Below are 19470 nucleotides of genomic sequence, written 5' to 3'. Positions count from 1 at the left end.
ACCTCCCAGCTCGCAGGAGGGGGCATTCTGGCAGCCGGGTGTATGACCCCCTCCCAGGTCGTAGTTGATTGGACACTTGGCACAGCTGGGCTTTTCTGATGCCCACTCCCAAGAGTTGGGGTAATGGGTTGTGAGACGCCACTTGCTCCCTGGGCTGGCCCTTTTCGATGGGGACCTGGGAGGTTGTCCCTTCCTGTCACACAACTGGAGAGAGAAGAAATGAGCAGAGGGCCAGTATAGAGAGGGGCAGAGAAATGACATGGATACACGTGTGTGCCCGAGTGCGTGCATGCACGAGAGACGATGGCTGGGATATCTTCCTAGTCTCTCCTGGAGGTTTTATAAGGCATTTATTTCTGTATTGTTGTAAAAAGCCCCTGCTGTGCCCCCTTTCTGAGTAGGTTTTTGTTAACTGCAACCCAAGGTCTGTCTCTCACACAATTCTGGAGACACTGGGGACACTACTGTGGCTTGCAGGTTTCTTTCCAACAGGATTCACCTTGCCAACCCCGTCTCCTGCAAAGCCATGTCACCAGCCTTCAGGCTGCACATGTACCTGGGGCAAGAGGGCTGGGTGGCCAGTCGCGTTTCAGCTCTGGCACTCACTACGTGACCCTCAGTTTCCTCATCTGTCAAACAGGGATGAATATGGATCCTGCCTTCCTCAGAGGGCAGAGAGGAGATTCTGGGAGGATTTCCATGGAAGGGTCTGTTAGGACCATCTCTTAAGCTCTTTGCACCTTAAGATGGATTTTAAAATCACCTCCTGAGGCCCGTGACAGTGGCTGACAGGCGCCTCGAACGCATTTTGAGACTGTATTCAAGATCGTTTCAGGGCAAGAAAGGGTAAGTCAGTCTCATACCAGCCCACATATTGGTCCGAATGCCCAGGGAAAAAGAAAACAGCAAACTCAAAAGCCTTCTCCCTAAACAACCCTTATTTTTATTCCTTTTCATTTGATTTTCAATAAAATTGCTGACTGGGTGGTTTCCAAATGCTAGTGCCCTGACCCTGCGTGGAGTTGGCTGTCAGAGTTGCAGCCAGGGAGTTTGTGAGAGTCCCGGGTCCCCAGGCCCCCAGCCCCAGGGCTGCCAGGAGCACGGGATGGGAAGCACCATGGAAGGGGCTTTGGTTCTCTTTTTGAAGTGACAAGGGACCGGGCAGCAGAATGCAGCCTAGACCGCTGACCTGGGAATGGGGAATGTGAAATGCACAGATTCCACTTGACATATTTGGAACCAGGTGCCTCACCCTTAGAATGAGAAGGCATGGATAGAGGCCAGCCATTTAAATAGCGACACCCAGGTGTGAATGAACTCAGGCCATCCTGGGGTGGCTGCTTCAGGAAACTGCATGCCTCGGAAGCCCCCTGCCCACTCCCACACCGCCTCGGGTCTGGGTTTAAACATCCCGTCCTCAGGGAGGACTCTCCTGGAGCTTGAACTGGGGGTGAAGGGGTCCCTGTGACATATGCTCAGCTCAGTCCAGGGGCCTTTGTCCTCCAAACACTGGGCACAAAGTTATTATTTAATCATTATGTGTATTTACTTTAAAAAAAAAAAAAAGAGGCCAGGGGTGGTGGCTCATGCCTGAAATCCCAGCACTCTGGGAGGCTGGGGTGGGAGATCACTAGAGCCCTGGGGGTTGCAGTGAACTGATACTGCGCCACTGCACTACAGCCTGGACCACAGAGCAAGACCCGGTCTCCAAAAAACAAAAGCAAACAAAAAGCCCAGGACTGTAAGCCAGGCAGGCAGGGATCTTTATGTCTTCATTGAGCTGACTCTGTGTTTCTCAACCTTTCTTTAATTATCAACCTCACCCCCTGAGAATTCTTAGAGGTTTTTTTCTAACCCCTTCACCCTTTTACAGATAGCCGTGTGTGTGTGTGTATCCACGTTTATGAAGATACGTCTATTGCTTTAAACATAAAAGAATGAATTTTTGGCTAGGTGTGGGTGCTCCCTTCACTTTGGGAGGGCAGATCACCTGAGGTCAGGAGTTCCAGACTAGCCTGGCCAATATAGTAAAACCCTGTCTATATTAAGAATACAAAAATTAGCCAGGTGTGGTAGTGCATGCCTGTAGTCCCAGCTTTTCAGGAGGCTGAGGCAGGAGGATTGCTTGAACCTGGGAGGTGGAGGTTGCAGTGAGCTGAGATTGCGCTACTGCACTCCAGCCTGGCCTGGGTGATACAGTGAGACTCTGTCTCAAAAAAAAAAAAAAATGAATTTTTGCCCCCTCGGGGGTGATGCTGTCCCCATTGAGGATGTGTCATTGAATCTTAACACCTGGACAGCCCCTGCCACGCTGCCACGTTGCTGACTCTTAATATCTGTTGTGTGAGTGAGTGCCAGGACAGTCTCTGTGTTCGCCTTTCTCTCCCTGGTGCTTAGCATGGTAGGCGGCCTAGCCTAGGTACTCAGTAAGTACTTGTTAACTGGAAGATTTTCCTTTTTAGCATATAGCCCACAAACAAAAGACTGTTGGTCAAAATGAAAAAAAAACATCAATGAATGGTATTTTGGAAGTTAGAAAAAAACCCATAGGTCCTTGAAAAGAAAGGCACAAATCCAGTTCGGAAGCTTACCAGCAATGGACACTTTTTTATGAGCATACAAGTCTGAAAGGCTGGATTGTCCACGTCCCATCTTCCTCGGGGTGGTCATGATGACTCACTCCATCACCTTAAGGACTCAAAGGACAGAGACCCCAAGCTACGTGTTGCAAGGAACCTGGAGGAAACCTTTTTGCACCAAGGAGGTCCAAGACATCAAACTCCTTTGCCTTTTGCATCAAAGAAAAATGGACTTTTTTCTCAAGCCATGCCTAGGGGGCTGGATAAATGGGAAGATCACTCTGTTCTCAGGCAAAGCACCATCTGCCCCCATTCTGTTAAGCCTAAAATTGCAGCGGGCTTCACATCTAAGAGGACCACAATATCCCTACATCCAGGGCACATCCCAATGTCAACCCTGTCATTTACATCCCCATGTCATTCTCAGCCACACCTGGCGGCGGGCGGGGTCTGCCTGCTCCAGTCAAGTGTGTGGATGATTAAGTAACAGGCCTCCCCTTCATTCCCACTGTGCAGGTGGCAAAGGTCTCAGGTCCAGGGAGACCCTGGGGACACTCTCTACCCTCCTAACATCCAGAGCAGCAGCCACCTTCTAGTAGTCTTCGGACAATGGTGTCAGTTAAGAAGAGGCTTCTATTTTCCAAGAATGTCCCCTGCATAGAGTATCTTCAGTTCTTCCAATGATAATTTTATCTCAGAATAACTGGTCTTTTAACAAATTTGTTCAATAAGTCTCTCTTATTCAACCAAAATGTGTTTTGCTTTCAAGCTTCCTGAGAGCTTGTCTCTACTTTCTGCAAAGCAAGAGTGGATTGGATCAATTCCAGTTCCAGGGCTGATGTGTGAATGGCAATGAGTCAACGTGTTTAAGATTTCATAGACTTGATTCTCAACTTTTAAAAAAGAGTATTCATCAGGGAACGGTGGCTCACTCCTATAATCCCAGCACCTTGCGGGGGAGGGCTGAGGCTGGAGGATGGCTTGGGTCCAGGGGTTGGAGAAGAACTTGGGCAACACAGCGAGACCCTGTCTCTTAAAAAACAAAAAAAGAGCTGGATGCGGTGGCTCACGCCTGTAATCCCAGCACTTTGGGAGGCCGAGGTGGGCAGATCACCCGAGGTAAGGAGTTCAAGACCAGCCTGACCAACATGAAGAAACCCCATCTCTACAAAAATACAAAATTCACCAGGCTTGGTGGCGCATGCCTGTAATCCCAGCTACTCAGGAGGCTGAGGCAGGAGAATCACTTGAACCTGGGAGGTAGAGGTTGTGGTGAGCCAAGACTGCACCACTGCACTCCAGCCTGGGCGACAAGAGTAAAACTCCATCTTAAAAAAAAAAAAAAAAAAAAGAATTCTAGAGGATGCGTCCTTGAAATTCAACAGAAATGCCACCCAAACTATATCAGGTTTATTACCTGAAGGAGAGCAAGAAGCACTCGCCTGGTGTTGAATCTGCATTGAGTTCCACTGAGTTCTCATACTTAGTTTTGTGGCTCTGGACAAATTAAAGTCTGTGAGCCTCAGACACCTCCTCTGTAAACTGACTCACCCACGGGGTGCTGTGAAGATTGAAGGAGGGAATGCATGCGGAGCGTCTGGCCCTGTGCCTGGCACATACTAAGTGCTCCACGCAACAGGTGTGGCATTGATGGCAACCGGGGTTCCTGCTGACGTCCTACTACTTTCTCTCTGCTCTTTCTGCTCACCTGGGAATTCGAGCTCTGCATCCTGTTCTTCACCATCTCTACAAATACTCGTCTCTTTAATATAGAAAGAATAGGAGCAAAATTTAGCTTAGATTCCTCTTTGCCTTTTGCATTAAAGAAAAATGGATTTTCCTCAACTTTCAGACGCTACCCATTTGGAATGCTGGGGCTTCCCAGGGAAAGCATTTTAAATGGATAGCGTCTGAAATTTGAGGAAAATCCATTTTCTCAACAAGAAGGGGGCGTGGCTTTTGGGAGACCTGGAGCCCCATCTTGCTGAGTCTCTTGGGGGTCTCTGCTCCAGATTCCAGCAGAGGTGGAGGCTGCTCAACCCAGGGCCTGTGAGGAACACTGCTCTTCTCGGAGGCCACGCATCCCAGAGCAAGTGAAAGGGGCTGCAGACGCCCGGTGGTTCACACCTCTGCATCCCAGTGGCTCAGGCATGGTGGAGCCCATGATGGTTGAACCCACCTCAGGGGGCCTGTTTGAATGCTATTGTCACCCAGAATCTGAAGCCTGCTATTTCCCTGGGTTTGATTTACAATTGCTGACCCTGGGGTCCTCAAGATGTGGCACCTGAGGGACACTTCTCCTTAAAGAAAGAGCAGCCCCAGATACTGGGGACACCTCAGATAGGGAGGGAGCTGGGCCCCCCTCTCAGAGATCCCCAGCCTTCCTCAGGGGTCACCAACCTCATGCCTACAGGGGCCAGGAAGTCAAAGAAGGGGGTGAGATGGAGATGACAGCAAACCTGGGGTCCAGGTCCTTTCCAAAGGGGCTGGAAGCTGGTGGCATGTGGGACTGTGGACCTAGTGTCCCCAGAGTACCCAAATTTCCCAAAGAAGCCAGAAATCTGGAGTATTCTGGTAAAGTGACTTTTTTTTTTTTTTGACGGAGTCTTGCTCTGTTGCCCAGGCTGGACTGCAGTGGTGCGATCTCAGCTCACTGCAACCTCCGCCTCCCTGGTTCAAGTGATTCTCCTGCCTCAGCCTCCCCAGTAGCTAGGACTACAGGCACCCGCCACCACACCCGACTAAGTTGTATTTTTAGAAGAAACGAGGTTTCACTGTGTTAGCCAGGATGGTCTCGATCTCCTGACCTTGTGATCCGCCCGCCTCAGCCTCCCAAAGTGCTGGGATTACAGGCCAAACTTTACTGGACTCAGTAGGCTGTGATGACATCGATCTGTCTCAAGAGCTGTTCTCAGCCACGGCTTAGCCCACGTCACGTGGCTTCTGCATGAAGCCTGTTCTTAAAGATGCTGCTCTCTATGTCACACAATGTCCCCTCAAGGGGGAGAGTCCAGCAAGGTCTTTGTTCTAAGAACACTTGCAAGTATCCATCCATTGAATCTTACGGACACTGTCAACTGCCACCAAGTTGTTTTCCCTTTTCTGGTTGGCTGCCAGGAAGGTGGAGTCAAGCAGGGCTCCCCTCGGCGGGGGTGGAAGTGCCGATGCAAGGCACTTTCATCCTCCTTAGTTCCCGGCTCCATTTTGTAACCACTCCCACCTTCTTTCACCCTCCTCATTTCATTCTTAGGACAGGGATTCCTGGGGCTCCTCGCTCCTCCCTTCTTCTATTACGGCCTTGTCTCCAAGTCGCCAAGTCACTTAGTGGCCTAGGATGGCTGCTCCATGAGCTAAAGCTGTGCTGGAATTTCCCTTCTGCCTTCTCTCACCTCAATGGACTGGGCTGGACACTGGCTTGTCTCTTAGGTCCTGCATTCAAAAACTGCAGGCAGGCGGGGCAGCGGCTGGGGAGGGAGGGGAGGGAGGGAAGGGAGGGAGGTGTGAGGTGCACCTGGGGCAGCTCGTGCTGGTGTTTGCACACCAGGAGCATTTACCCCCTGTTGAGATTGCCTCTACTCTGTGTCAACAACATCAGAACACCTCCCCTACCTGCCTCTCTTTCTCTTTGAAGGCACAGTTGCAAGGTGTTGATTCTTTTGTGTTTCTCGGTTTATGCTCCTCTACACGCTCCTGAGTGAAAGTATCATTAGCAAGAGAGTGCTTAGTGTGTCCTTACCTGTTCCAATCTGGGACATGCCTCTGAGGTTTCTAGGAGACGCTAGGACTCGCTGAATAGGTGGGCAGAAGATAGGGGATCACTGTGGGGGAGACTTTTTCTTTTTCTTTTTTAGTTGAGGCAGGGTCTCACTCTGTCACACAGGCTGGAGTGCAGTGGCACGACCACGGCTCACTGTAGCCACGACCTCCCAGGCTCAAGCAATCCTCCCACCTTAGCCTACCGAGTACCTGTGACTACCGGCGTGTGCCATCATACCCAGCTAATTTTTTAAAATTTTTAGTAGAGACGGGGTTTTGCCATATTGCCCAGGCTGGTCACCAACTTCTGGGCTGGCTCCCCCTGAAATGTTTCTACTGAAAATTCCAGCCATCCTCCTACATCAGCCTCCCAAAGTACTGGGATTACAGGTGTGAATCACCATGCCCAGCTAATTTTTTATTTTTTTGTAGAGATGGGATCGTGCTATGTTGCCCAGGCTGGTCTCAAACTCCTGGCCTCAGGTCATCCTTCTGCCTCAGCCTCTCAGAGTGTTAGGATTACAGGTGTGAGCCACCGCACCCGGCCTGGTGCCTGTTTCTTGAGCCATCTTCTATCCACACACTGAGGCAGTCTAGTCAGATCTTCTCCATCCTTGTGAGGGCCTGAGATCACACCCCCAACCCCCTATCCCATTCTCATCCTGCACATCTACCAATTGCTCCTTTTTGGTCAAAAACACATAGTGGCGCCGAGGAAACCAGGATCTTGAAAATACCTGGGCCCAAGAAAATCTTGGGAAATAGTGAGTTCAATGAAACAGGACTGATACGAGGATGTATAAAACAGTACTGATATGCTGGCCAGGTGCGGTGGCTCACACCTATAATCCCAGCACTTTGGGAGGCCAAGGTGGGCAGATCACTTGAGCCAGACCAGCCTAGTCAACATGGCAAAACCCCCGTCTCTACTAAAAAAACACAAACATTAGCCAGGCGTGGTGGTGGACACCTGTAATCCCAGCTACTTGGGAGGCTGAAGTGGGAGGATCATTTGAGCCTGGGAGGCGGAGGTTGCAGTGAGCCAAGACTGTGCCACTGCACTCCAGGTTGGGTGACAGAGCGACACTGGGTTTCAAACAACCAAATCACACACACACACACACACACACAAAAAAAAAAAAAAAAAAAAGAAAGAAAGAAAGAAAAGAAAAAGAAAAAATATGGCCGGGCGCAGTGGTTCATGTCTGTAATCCCAGCACTTTGGGAGGCCGAGGCGGACGGATCACGAGGTCAAGAGACTGAGACCATCCTGGCCAACATGGTGAAACCCCGTCTCTACTAAAAATACAAAAATTAGCTGGGTGTGCACCTGTAGTCCCAGTTACTCGGGAGGCTGAGGCAGGAGTATTGCTTGAACCTGGGAGGCGGAGGTTGCAGTGAGCCGAGATCACGCCACTGCACTCCAGCCTGGCGACGGAGAGAGACTCTGTCTCAAAAAAAAAAAAAAAAAAAGAAAGAAAAAGAAAAAGGAAAAACAGCACGATTGAGAGGTTCTGTTTGCTTAGGGTGTTATACGCCTGCCTTCAAGGGACCGACCCCTGTGAGTTAGGCACATTTTTATTTTTGGCTCAAAGATGAGGGACTTGAGCTCACAATGCAGAGGGAAGGTCTCAGCCCAGCTGAGACCACTTGGCAAAGCTGTGGCCAAGCCTCTTGGGCAGGATTTGATTGGCTGGAGCCCGGAAGGGGAGCCAGAAGCAGCTAGGGCATTTCAGCGGTTCTCACACTCCAGTCCTAATGAAGGCCAAGAAAGGGCTTGCATCCTTCTCCAAGGGCAACTTCTGTGCATTTGAAATGTTTCTATTGAAAATTCAGTCTTAACCCATTCATGAAAAGTACTGGCTCTTTCTTGGCTGTGGCCCTAGTTGTATTCACCAAATAGAAAAGGCAGCTTTACAAAGGCGCTGCCGGCTCTAGGAGGACCCGGGAAAAAGTCTCAGGGTCTGCGGGATGCGCCAGCGGGCAGGAAGCTCATTGAAAGCGATTCGGGCACTGCCCTCCACCCCCGAGTAGCCTTTTCTCTTCCCCACAGTAACCGAGTAACCGAGCTTGCTCTGTGTCAGGCGTTGCCTGCGTCACACCATTTAACTGCCCCACGAAGCAGGTCCTGTCATGACCGTCACTTCACTGTTGCTGTTTTTGAGAAACCTGAGACGGAGGCAAAGTCACCTACTGAGGCTCAGGGGCAGAGGTGGGCTTGAACCCTAAGCCCTGCCTGTTTCACTCCAAAGTCTGCCTCTTATCTCTGAGAGACTCTCCCACCTTATTTAGCGATGTAGGAAGTGGACTAGATTGGGCACAGCCTGGGCCATCATCATTGTCACACAGTCACCGCAGGAAGCTGTGGACCTGGGGCATCTCAGAGTCAGGAGGCTGATGACCACGAGGTTCTCTGAGAATGACCAGTGCTGAGGCTTTTCCCCGCATTTTGTCAGGTCTGATTTGCACAACCAGAGGTATTCGTATAGAACCATGCCTTTTTTCTGTTTTAAAAGAGACAAGGGCTTGGTCTGTCACCCACGCTGGAGGGCAGTGGCGTGATCAAAGTGTACTGCAGCCCTAAACTACTAGGCTCAAGTGATCCTCCCATCTTAGCCTCCCAAGTAGCTGGGACTACAGGTGTGCGGTGCCACACCTGGCTAATTTTTTTAATTTTTATTTTTAGAGATGGTGTCTTGCTATGTTGCCCAGGCCATTTTCAAGGGATCCTCCTGCCTCAGCCTTCCAAAGTTCTCGTGTTACAGATGTGACCTACCCTGCCCAGCTGGAAGTATGACTTTTGATTCTGGAAAGTTCTGCTCAATGAAGAGATGTTCAAATGTTAAAACTACAGTGGTGGTCTGTGTGTCGGGGGCGGGCAGTTCTGAAACTCAAGGTGAGGAATTTCATTTCCCAGCGCCTCAACTGTGCCAGCTTTATGAAGGGGTGCTGAGATTTCATACAGGAGACTTGGAAAAATATCGACTCCTTGTGAAACTATCAAGTGTGAAACTTAAAAAGAAGGAATTCTACTTTCCTTTAATTGCCATTTAATGAAAATATACTGCTAGGAACAGCTGCTGCCCAAACAGATGTATACAGGTTCCCTTTGGAATCTTGCAACACTGGGAAAAAAACCCGTTTTTTTTCTGATGTTGTCAAACTCTCAAACAGCAAGAAATAAAAAAAGAGTTTTTTTCCCCTTGACAAACAAGAATTTCTGATAACATGTTAGTGTAAGGCCGGTGGCCTCGCTGGGAGCTCGGACACAGCCCCTCCCTTGCTGGGCACTCGGACACACCCCCTTCCCTCGCCGGGCGCTCGGACACACTCCTTCCCTCGCCGGGCGCTCGGACACACCCCCTTCCCTCAGCTCGGACACCCCTTCTCCCCCGCCCCTGCACTGGGAGCCCGGAAAAGAAGCCTCGCCAGGACCTACCCGATAGCATTTTGTCCCATCCAGGCCCCACTCCCTGCCTACCATTTTGTCTCATCCGGGCCCCACTCCCCGCCTAGCATTTTGTCCCGTCCGGGCCCCACTCCCCGCCTAGCATTTTGTCCCATCCAGGCTCTACTCCTCGCCTAGCATTTTGTCCGATCCGGGCCCCACTCGCTGCCTAGCATTTTGTCCCATCCGGGCTCTACTCCCCGCCTAGCATTTTGTCCCATCCGGGCCCCACTCCCCGCCTAGCATTTTGTCCCGTCCGGGCTCCATTCCCTGCCTAGCATTTTGTCCCATCCAGGCCCCACTCCCCTTGGGCTCAACCAATCAAACGCCTCCACTCCCTATAAAACCCCCCATCTGAGAGGAGCCCGTGCGACTCCTCCAGCCCCTCCTGTCAGAGCGCAAACTAACCCTGGGAGCTGAATAAATTCGCCTTGGAGCTTCTTGTGCTGGCCTCAGTTCTTTCATTTTAAACTCGGCAAGAACCTAAGAACCCTTACAAGTGGTGTGGAAACCTGAGAGGAGTTGTAAGACCCCTCCTGGGGGAAACTGACTCCTCCACTCAAAGCCGGACAGGGAGCCGCTGTTCCACCATAAGGTAAGACTTCTGTTGCCCACTACCCCATGCCTCGTAGAGTCCCTGTTCGAAACCGCTGCAGCATCAGGGATTCTCGCTGCGGGTCCGGCACTCTGGCCCCGTCTCGAGGACCTGAGTGTAGAGGAGACATCCCTACACCCTTGTCTTCTCCCTGTGAGGGGTTTCTCAGGGTCAGGATTTTGAGGGACACGTCCCCACTTTCCTGAACCCTCTCGTATTCTCTGGTGTTCGGTAGCATGGCCTGGGACGCTGAGCTGCTCTTCCGACCCCCTCCGCACCAGCGACTGAGGTATGGGTACTCAGGAGCCCGTTAAACCCAAGCCCTGCCTCATGGCAGAACAAACCTCCTGGCTTATGCCACCAAAACCTTTATTTCGAACCAGCCAATTGGCATAAAAGCTCCCGTTAATTAAGTAACTGTATAACTGTATTTTCAGTTTCTCTCTTAACTCTCTCTCTTAAGATGGCCACCGTTTCTCTCAAGATGGCGGCCATTCCCCGCTCCTAAGATGGCGGCCGCTTCCTGCTTTTAACTCTCTCTCTCTCTCTCTAGATAACGGCTGTTTCCTGCTTTATGGAGTAGCTGTACCATCAGTTTCTCTTCCTGACCCTGATGTGAGTGAGTGAGTGAGTTTTATGTGTAGTCCCACGGCCTAACAGCTACGGGGCTTGTGTGGGCCTCAACCTGCAGTTCCACGGGGACGTCCTCAGGCATAATGGTGATTCACCTCTCGACCAAAAGTTCTGTGGTCACCAGGCCCGGGGGTTATACGGGTACACCTTAACCAAGACACCCGTGAAATATCCCTTCGGGGATGTGGCCGGGAAGGCATCAGACTGGTCTCCCATCTAGGGGGCACCCACCCTTTGTCCATCACTCTTATATGTGGTACTGTCTTTATTGTAACCTCTAATTTTCCCATGTGGCAGACAGCCCTAGCCCTGTCTCTTTTTATTTTCTTCCTTATTATCATCATTGCAGCCTGTAAGTTCTCTCAGCCACCTCCTCCAGGAAAGGAACACTTCTGTCCGTGTTGGGTGTAATAACCTGTTCCTATCCCTTCCTCACCTTCGACTGCTCCACAAAAGCCAACTATGGGTAATCAGGAGTCCCGCTTGGACCCCAAGTCGCCATTAGGATGCCTAGTCCAAAATCTACCCAAACTAGGGCTTTCCATAAAAAAGAAAAAGCTGCTTTTCCTTTCCACCGTAGCCTGGCCACAGTATCCTCTAGACAACCAGTCTAAGTGGCCTCCAGAGGGCACATTCGACATTAATGCCCTGACAGACTTAGATAACTTTTGCAAAAAAGAGCAGTAAATGGTCAGAAATCCCCTACATGCAGGCTTTCTGGTATCTTCATTCCCGCCCCACCCTCTGCTCCTCTTGTACCACCGCCCAGGTACTCCTAGCCAAAGAAACCCCCTCTTCACCCTTAGCTCCTCCACCCTCCTCTTCTTCCTTTTCCAACCCCGATGTGCCCGAGGAACTCTCCTTTCCACTGGCCCAACCCAATAATCCTCTGCCTTATGACAGACCTCAACCCTCCTCAGCTCCTCCACCTCCTAATCCCAACCTGGCTTCTCCTGTTAGTGGTCACACCTGCTCGTGCTGTGCTCCCAATGATGAAGCCTCCCTCCTTTGCCCCCTCTGTGAGGTGGCCGGAGCAGAGGGCATTGTCCGAGTGCACGTTCCTGTCTTCCTCTCTGATCTATCAGCCATTGAAAAACGCCTAGGGTCTTTCTCCACCAATCCTACTGCTTACACCAAAGAATTCCGCTATCTTACCCAGGCATATGACCTAACCTGGCATGACACGTATGTAATCCTATCCTCCACCCTCACCCCAGATGAGCGTGACCAGATCTTTACAGCAGCCCGAGCACATGCTGATCAGGTACACCTAACAACCAGATACCAGTAGGCGCGGCAGCGGTCCCCGAGGCCGACCCTAATTGGGACTATCAGGCCAGTCGAGATGGCCGCCACTGCTGAGACCAAATGCTACAGTGCCTCCTAGCGGGCATGCAAAGCGCAGCCCAGAAGGTAGTTAATTACGACAAGTTGAGGGAAATAACTCAGGGACCTGATGAAAACCCAGCTGCCTTCCTTGACCGATTGACTAATGCTGTGATCCTCCGTACCCAGCTGGATCCAGCCTCCTTAGCGGGGGCTACAGTCCTAGCCACCCACTTCATTTCCCAGTCGGCAGCTGATATAAGGAGGAAACTTAAAAAAGCTGAGGAGGGCCCCCAAACTCCCATACTGGACCTGGTAAACATGGCATTTAAAGTTTTTAATGGCCGAGAAGACAAGGCTGAGGCCACCCGACAGGCCCACCTACAACAGAAGGTAGACCTCCAAACCCGAGCTCTTGTAGCAGCCCTGAGGCTGGCAGCCCATGGAACATCCGGTGGAGGAGGTCCATCGAAACCCTTCCAAAATGCTTCAAGGGCCCTGCCTGGACCCTGTTTCAGATGTGGTCAAGAGGGACATTGGGCCCAGCAGTGCCCCTGTCCTCGTCCACCTCCTGGACCCTGCCCAAACTGCAAACAGGCTGGACACTGGAAGGTTGATTGCCCATCCCGGACTACAGGCCCACTCCCTGCACCTCTATGTGAGGGGCAGGCCGGCCCGCAGGAAGCAATCCCTTTGCCTAAACTGCTCGGACTTCTGGATGACTGACGCAGCCCGGACTCGAGGACCCCCATCACCCTTGCCAAGCCCAGGGTAATGCTGCAGGTAGTGGGTAAGTCCATTTCCTTCTTAGTGGACACAGGGGCTACCTATTCTATATTGCTAGGCCCTCCTACTCAGGCCTAGCATACCTTCCCAGGTCTCAGTCATGGGAATTGATGGAAGACCCTCCTGTCATAATCAAACCCATCCTTTAGCCTGTGTCCTCAAGGGACACCCCTTTTCTCACTCTTTTCTAATCATACCCCATGCCCAGTTCCCCTGTTAGGATGAGATATTCTCCAGACTGTGGGGGCCACTCTCCAACTCGCTAGCCCCCCATACTCAAACCCATCACCCACTCACCTCCTACTGCCCCTCCTAACCGACCCTACTCCCTGTCTCATATACTGTTTATTGAAAATCCTTCAGTCAGCCTTCATCCCACTTCTCCACTCAACCTGGCTACTTTGTTTCCTCTTCCATCCCATTCCCCCTCCCCAGCCCATTCCTGTCCTAAACTAATAGATACATTTGTTACACCTCGGGAGAGCCTGTCTAACCTTTCTCTCTCTAGCCAAGACCTTACCTTTTATGCAAATGGGAGTTCAATAGTGACAGCCGAGGGGCGACAAAAAGTGGCCTATGCAGTAGTCACAGATTCAGCCACCCTCGAGGCACGTCGCCTCCCCGATGGACCTACAGAATGAGGCCACCTTAACTAACCAACTCAGGCCCTCGAGATGAAGGTGACTGTTGATGATGGTGGTGGTAATGAAGGTAATTAAGATGCTGCTGCTGATGGTAATGATGATGAAGGTATAATGAAGGTAATGATGAAGGTATAATGAAGGCGATGATGAAGGTATAAGGAAGGTAATGATGAAGGTATAATGAAGGTGATGATGAAGGTGAAGGTGATAATGAAGGTAGTGATAAAGGTGATGATGGAGGTGATGGTGATGGTGAAAGTGGTGATCATAATGAAGGTTATGGTAATGGTGATGATGGTAAAGGTGGTGATGATAAAGGTTGTAGTAACGACAGTGGTAATAATAAGGGTAATAATGAAGGTGCAACAACCCCCAACCTTTCTCTTGGGTAACGCTAGTTAATTCACTAATTACATTAGTGAAGCTATAAACTTCACTAATTGCTTTTATGTGCCTCCCTTAACAAACCCCCCTTAGCCACAGTTCCCCTCCAGACTGGGTTCAACCTGTCACGATCATCTACGGGACCTGACATCACCCTAACGGGTATCCCGCTGTTCAAGATGCACTCCCAAGATTCTTTCTCTGCTATGGAACAACCAACAGCTCCAGCTGCAACACAACTGCAAAAGTAAGATCCACCTATTATGTGCCTCCAAGAGAATACTTTTGGTGTAATGGGACCCTAACCAAAGTTATAAACACCTCCCTCCCCTCCCGCTGTGTGCCTGTTACCCTAGTCCCACAGTTGAAGGTATACAGGCAAGCCAAGCTCCTATCCCTCCTTACACCTCCTCCTGTTCACTGAAACAAATGAGCAGTCTTCCTCCCAATAGTCGTTGGTCTCTCTCTAGCATCCTCTCTAGCAGCAGCCGGACTCGGGAGCGGTGCCCTAGGGTACAGTGTCACTTGAGCCGCTCAACTGGAAAACAAGCTCTGTGTGGCCATTGAAGCGTCAGCCACCTCCCTGGCCTCCCTCCAGTGACAAATCACGTCACTGGCCCAGGTAACTCTCCAAAACAGAGGGGCCCTTGACCTACTAATGGCGGAAAAAGGGGGTACCTGTCTGTTTCTCCAGGAACAGTGCTGCTGTTACATCAATGAATCAGGCCTAGTAGAGGAGAAAGTCAACACTATCCACCGCCTCCAGGAAGACTTCCGTAAAAAGCGAAATACAGCAGTCTCGCCTTTAAGCTGGGGGCATTCTCCCATGCTTACCTGGCTAACCCCTATCATCATTCCTATCACTGTAATCTGTTTACTATTATTAATGGCCCCTTTCCTTCTCAGGTTCCTACAAGCTCGTATGCGAGAAATTGGACGAGTGGCTGTTAACTAAATACTGCTTTATCCGTAAGTCCGATTCTCAGTCGAGGCACCAGCCAACTGACCTGTCCTCCTCACTCTGTCCATATTCAGCAGGAAGTAGCCAGAAAAAGCGGCGTCCTATATCATCCAAAGGTTGGAATGTAAGGCTGGTCGCCTTGCCAGGTGCTCGAACACACCCACCTCCCTGCTGGGAGCCCGGACCGCCCCCCCCCCGCCAGGAGCCCGGAAAAGAAGCCCCGCCAGGACCTACCCAAAAGCATTTTGTCCCATCCGGGCCCCACTCCCTTTGGGCTCAACCAATCAAACGCCTCCACTCCCTATAAAACCCCCTGTCTGAGAGGAGTCCGTGTGACTTCTCCGGCCCCTCCTGTCGGACCACAGAACCTCGCCCAGGAGCTGAATAAATTCGCATTGGATCTTCTTGTGCTGGCCTCAGTTTCTTCCTTTTAAACTCGGCAAGAACCTAAGAACCCTTACAGTTAGTCACAAACCTTAAATTCAAACTGAGCCCAGGGATGAACCCCGAGAGAGTAGGCAGAGTGCACCCTGGAAATGGGGTAGATGAGTGGACGGGCTGGGAGGGCTGGGGTCGGAGGTCGCTGAGGTCCCGTTTCCGTGGCCGAGTAGCGGGTGGCACCACCCTCTGCCTTCCTCAGTTTCCCCTCTCAGTGGGCAATTGCCTGGCAGCCCTCCTTGCAGGCTGGCATGAGGTGAGGGTGGGCCCTGCCCTGGGGGGTGTGCCTGCCAGCAAGCACTCCGTAAATCACACCATCGGCCTTGCTGTGACGGTGGCTCTACTGCCTATCAAATCTTTCCTACGTTGTGAATTCCATGAATTTGAAAGTTCCCAGCTCCAGCTAGGGACCCTGATGCAGGTTTGGCTTGGCCACCTCGGACCTTCCTCCTCCCGCTCCGTGGCAGGCTGGCTGGCCTGCATTGTGTGTGTGTCTGTAAGGCAGCCATGAATAATGCATGTGGACTGATTATGTAAATCTGCAGGTTTTCTTTCATTTTCAGCCAGTGCATGACAATGGGCTTTTTGGGGCCCTCTGCTGTCCCATTCTGTGGTTTGGTGTCTGTGCTGTGGGCCTGGCCTGCCAAGCCCTGGGGGACGCTGCCTCACTACCTCGGGAAGGAGCAAGCTTTCCAGCGGGCACATCAAAGGACAGCTCAGGCCTCTGTTGCTGCCAGATCTCCCAGGCATGGCACTGGGTGAGAGGAAACCGTCCCCTGCCTGAGGCAGCCCCACGACATGTGCAGACGAGCGGGGGGGGGTGGGCTGTGATGTTTAATTCAGAGTGGTGAGTGCTAGAAAGGCCGTGTCCAGAGCAGGACGCCGCCTTCATTTTTGGGGCTGCAAGCCAGGGAGCCCGTGGTCTGCAAGGTTTGTGGGATGAAGGCCAGGCCTCTGCAAGTAGCTCATCTGGCCGGCACAGGGGGCACCCTTCCCCGGGGGCTTGCCCACTCTGAGCTCAGGCAAGCAACACACACACACACACACACACACACACACAGCACCTCACACAGGAAACCCTTATGCACACAGCACACATGTACACACACAGGAGCATGCACACGCACACAAAAGCTAACAGTTACAAGGCGGGGGGACTCAGGGCCAACCCTGCAGAGAACTGGATCAGAGGGATCTGGAGTCAGGTCCCAGCCCTCCGTACCAGCCACTGTGTACAGTTGGGCGCCGCTTAACTCTCTGAGGTGCGGTTTCCTCATCTGTAACATAGGTATCATCATACCAGGCAGGGCTATTAGAGGCACTAAGAAGCCCGATCATGGCTGCAAAGCTCAGAGGAGCCCAGTGCCTGGGCTGGAGATGGTCACGAGGTGGCGGCGGCTGTGGCTCTTTCCCTGGCTTGCCTGACCCCAACCTTGGGATCTGCTCTACCTTAGGTGAGAGGGAAGGAAAGGGAGAGTCTGGCTCTATGTAGAAGTCACTGTTCCAGTGCCCTGTGGGCTGCAGGGGTGGATGGATGAATATGGAAACTGAAAAGTAGGCAGGAAAGCCCCTCTGCCTGGAGCTTCGGAAGCTCCCTGGGTGCTGTCATGCGTGCCTTGCTGTGGGGAAACTTTCCAGTATGTAGACCCAACACAGTATGTGTTTGTGTGTGTTGCCTGTCTGAGGCAGGACTCACCCAGGAGAGTGATCATAGGCAGCACGGGTCACGGCGGCGTGGGGAAGGCAGCGTTCACCAGCTGGTACCAGGCCCTGGGCAGGTGCTTCAGAGACGGGACAAGCCCCCTCACCATCTGAAACCACTTGGCTCCCAAGTTTCAACGACAGCAAGAGTGGACAGCAGACATCGAGGGATGCCGGCATTCTTTTTTTTTTTTTTTTTTTGAGATGCAGTATTGCTCTGTCACCAGACTGGAGTGCAGTGGCACGACGTGCCTGTGACCTTCCAGGACATCCATCTTCCCTATCCTCCTCAGTCCCTCTAGACTGCAACTCTGCCTCCTGTCTGCAAGACAGGTCTTGCAGAGTTATTAGAACAAGGGTCCAAATGATTCCCTTGCCTCAGCCTCCTGAGTAGCTGAGACTACAGGTGCGTGCCACCATACCCAGCTAATTTTTTGTTATTTTAGTAGAGACAGGGTTTCACCAGCTTGGCCAGGATGGTCTCAATCTCCTGACCTCATGATCTGCCTGCCTCAGCCAACCAAACTGCTGGGATTATAGGTGTGAGCCACTGCCATGGGCCGATGTCCGCATTCTTTCATCCTCACCACCGGCCTGTGAGGCGGGGGCTGGAAGCTTCCATTTACTAATGAGGAAAGCAAGGCTCAGAGAGGCGAAGACACCTGCACAAGATTGCACAGTTAATAAGTGCAGGGATTTGAACTGAGGACTGGCTGACTCCTGTGCCATGTTACAAATGAGATACTAGGGTGTGTGTGTGCATGTGCATGTGCGTCTGTGTTGGGAGGGAGACCCATTTTCGCTGGGTCACCAGCCCGAGATTGGAATCTTGGTTTCTCAAGCCAGCGCTATTTCCAACTCTGTGCCAGGGAGCAAGTCTCATCCTCAAGGCTTTCCCCTGCGGCTCCTTCAGCCAGGAATGTCCACCCTCTCATCCTTTTGGTGGCGAAGCTCCAGCCTCCTTCGTGGTCACTGGCAGCATCCCAGCTTTGGCAGGCCCTCCCTGCATGCCCTAGGCAGGCTGAGTTCCCTCCCTGGATGGCACAGCCCTGGAACCCTTCAGCTATGAAATCCACCCGAAGTCAGCTCTCTGTCTGTTCCACACTAAGGGATATGTTCTTCCAGGACGTCCATCTGCCCATCCTCCTGTAAACTCCTCAGCCATTTATTCATCCATCTGTCCATCGATCAACCTGTCTGTCCTTCCACCCATCCATTCACCAAATATTTATTGGTATCTACTGCATTCCAGGCACTCAGAATAGTGAACACAAATCTCCACCCTCTAAGAGTATCCCCAATGCCTGGCAGAATGATATAAATAAACAACAGCCACCATTAAAAGAAATACAGATGAGCACCATGAGTCTCAGAGAGGTTAAGAAACCTATCTAAGGTCACACAGTAAGTGGTAGAGCTTTGTCTGATGCAAAAGCTACCCAGTCGCCTCCCATGCGTTCTGCGCCACCTGAAGCCTCCAGGGACCTCCCCTGGCCATTTCTAACGGGAGCTGCGGGGCAGCCTGGGAGGTTCTGCCCTGGGCAGCAGCGCCTTACCTTCTGCTGCCGGATGGCCCTGTTGGTCCTCTTCTCCTGGCACAGCTGGTGCTCCATGCGTTCCAGGGCCTCCTTCAGCAAGGCCTTTTCTTCCGCCTCTTTGTAGATATCATCCTCCAGCTTTGCCACCTGCGACTGGTACATCTCAATGGACACTTTGCTCCGCCTGGGTGCACAGGAGAAAGAAATCGTGTCTCTTTTTCCCTTATCTTTCCCATTCATCATCAGTGTGCCAGACCTGGAAGTCTCTCAAAATACATCCACAGCGGGGGCTCGCTCATGAGTGTCATCACAAGCAGGAGAGAATGATGAAGATTTGGGGCGCAGAGAGCAGAACAAGCCGCTCATCAGTTGAACGTGTGCAGCGGGAGGGGATAAAGGATGTGCTACCAGCCCCTCCTGGTGTTCCAGGGAGGGGGAACTGTGACTGAAAATATGATGGAGCTGTCAAAGCTACACACGTGGGAAACCATAAGTCAAGGGTCACAAGAGGTTCAGCCTGCACAGAAAACAGTGCACAGAATGGGGAAACTGGGGCTTCTGCAGCCGCGATCTCAGAGACAGAATTCCCTCTGCCAGGCCTAGTCGGTGGCCTCCCTGTTCCCCCCTGACATGTGAGGTATTCCACACTCGGGTCTCTGTCCAGGCCTACATGTCTGCTGC

At 51.8% G+C, this 19470-nt stretch overlaps 1 protein-coding gene across 1 annotated transcript in view; it reads right to left on the bottom strand.

Annotated features, from left to right (window-relative positions):
• FHAD1 (forkhead associated phosphopeptide binding domain 1) overlaps positions 1 to 19470 on the bottom strand; it is a 157539-nt gene that overhangs the window by 4662 nt on the left and 133407 nt on the right. The window contains exon 29 of the mRNA XM_021668394.2: positions 18808 to 18973. Within this exon, the coding sequence (XP_021524069.2) occupies positions 18808 to 18973 (166 nt within the window). The remainder of the gene's footprint in view (positions 1 to 18807; positions 18974 to 19470) is intronic.

This window comes from Aotus nancymaae, unplaced genomic scaffold (assembly GCF_030222135.1).
Source record: "Aotus nancymaae isolate 86718 unplaced genomic scaffold, 86718_ANA_hifiasm-v0.15.2.pri h1tg000053l, whole genome shotgun sequence".
NCBI classification, from domain to species: domain Eukaryota; kingdom Metazoa; phylum Chordata; class Mammalia; order Primates; family Aotidae; genus Aotus; species Aotus nancymaae.
This window is presented reverse-complemented; position numbering and strand designations above follow the sequence as displayed.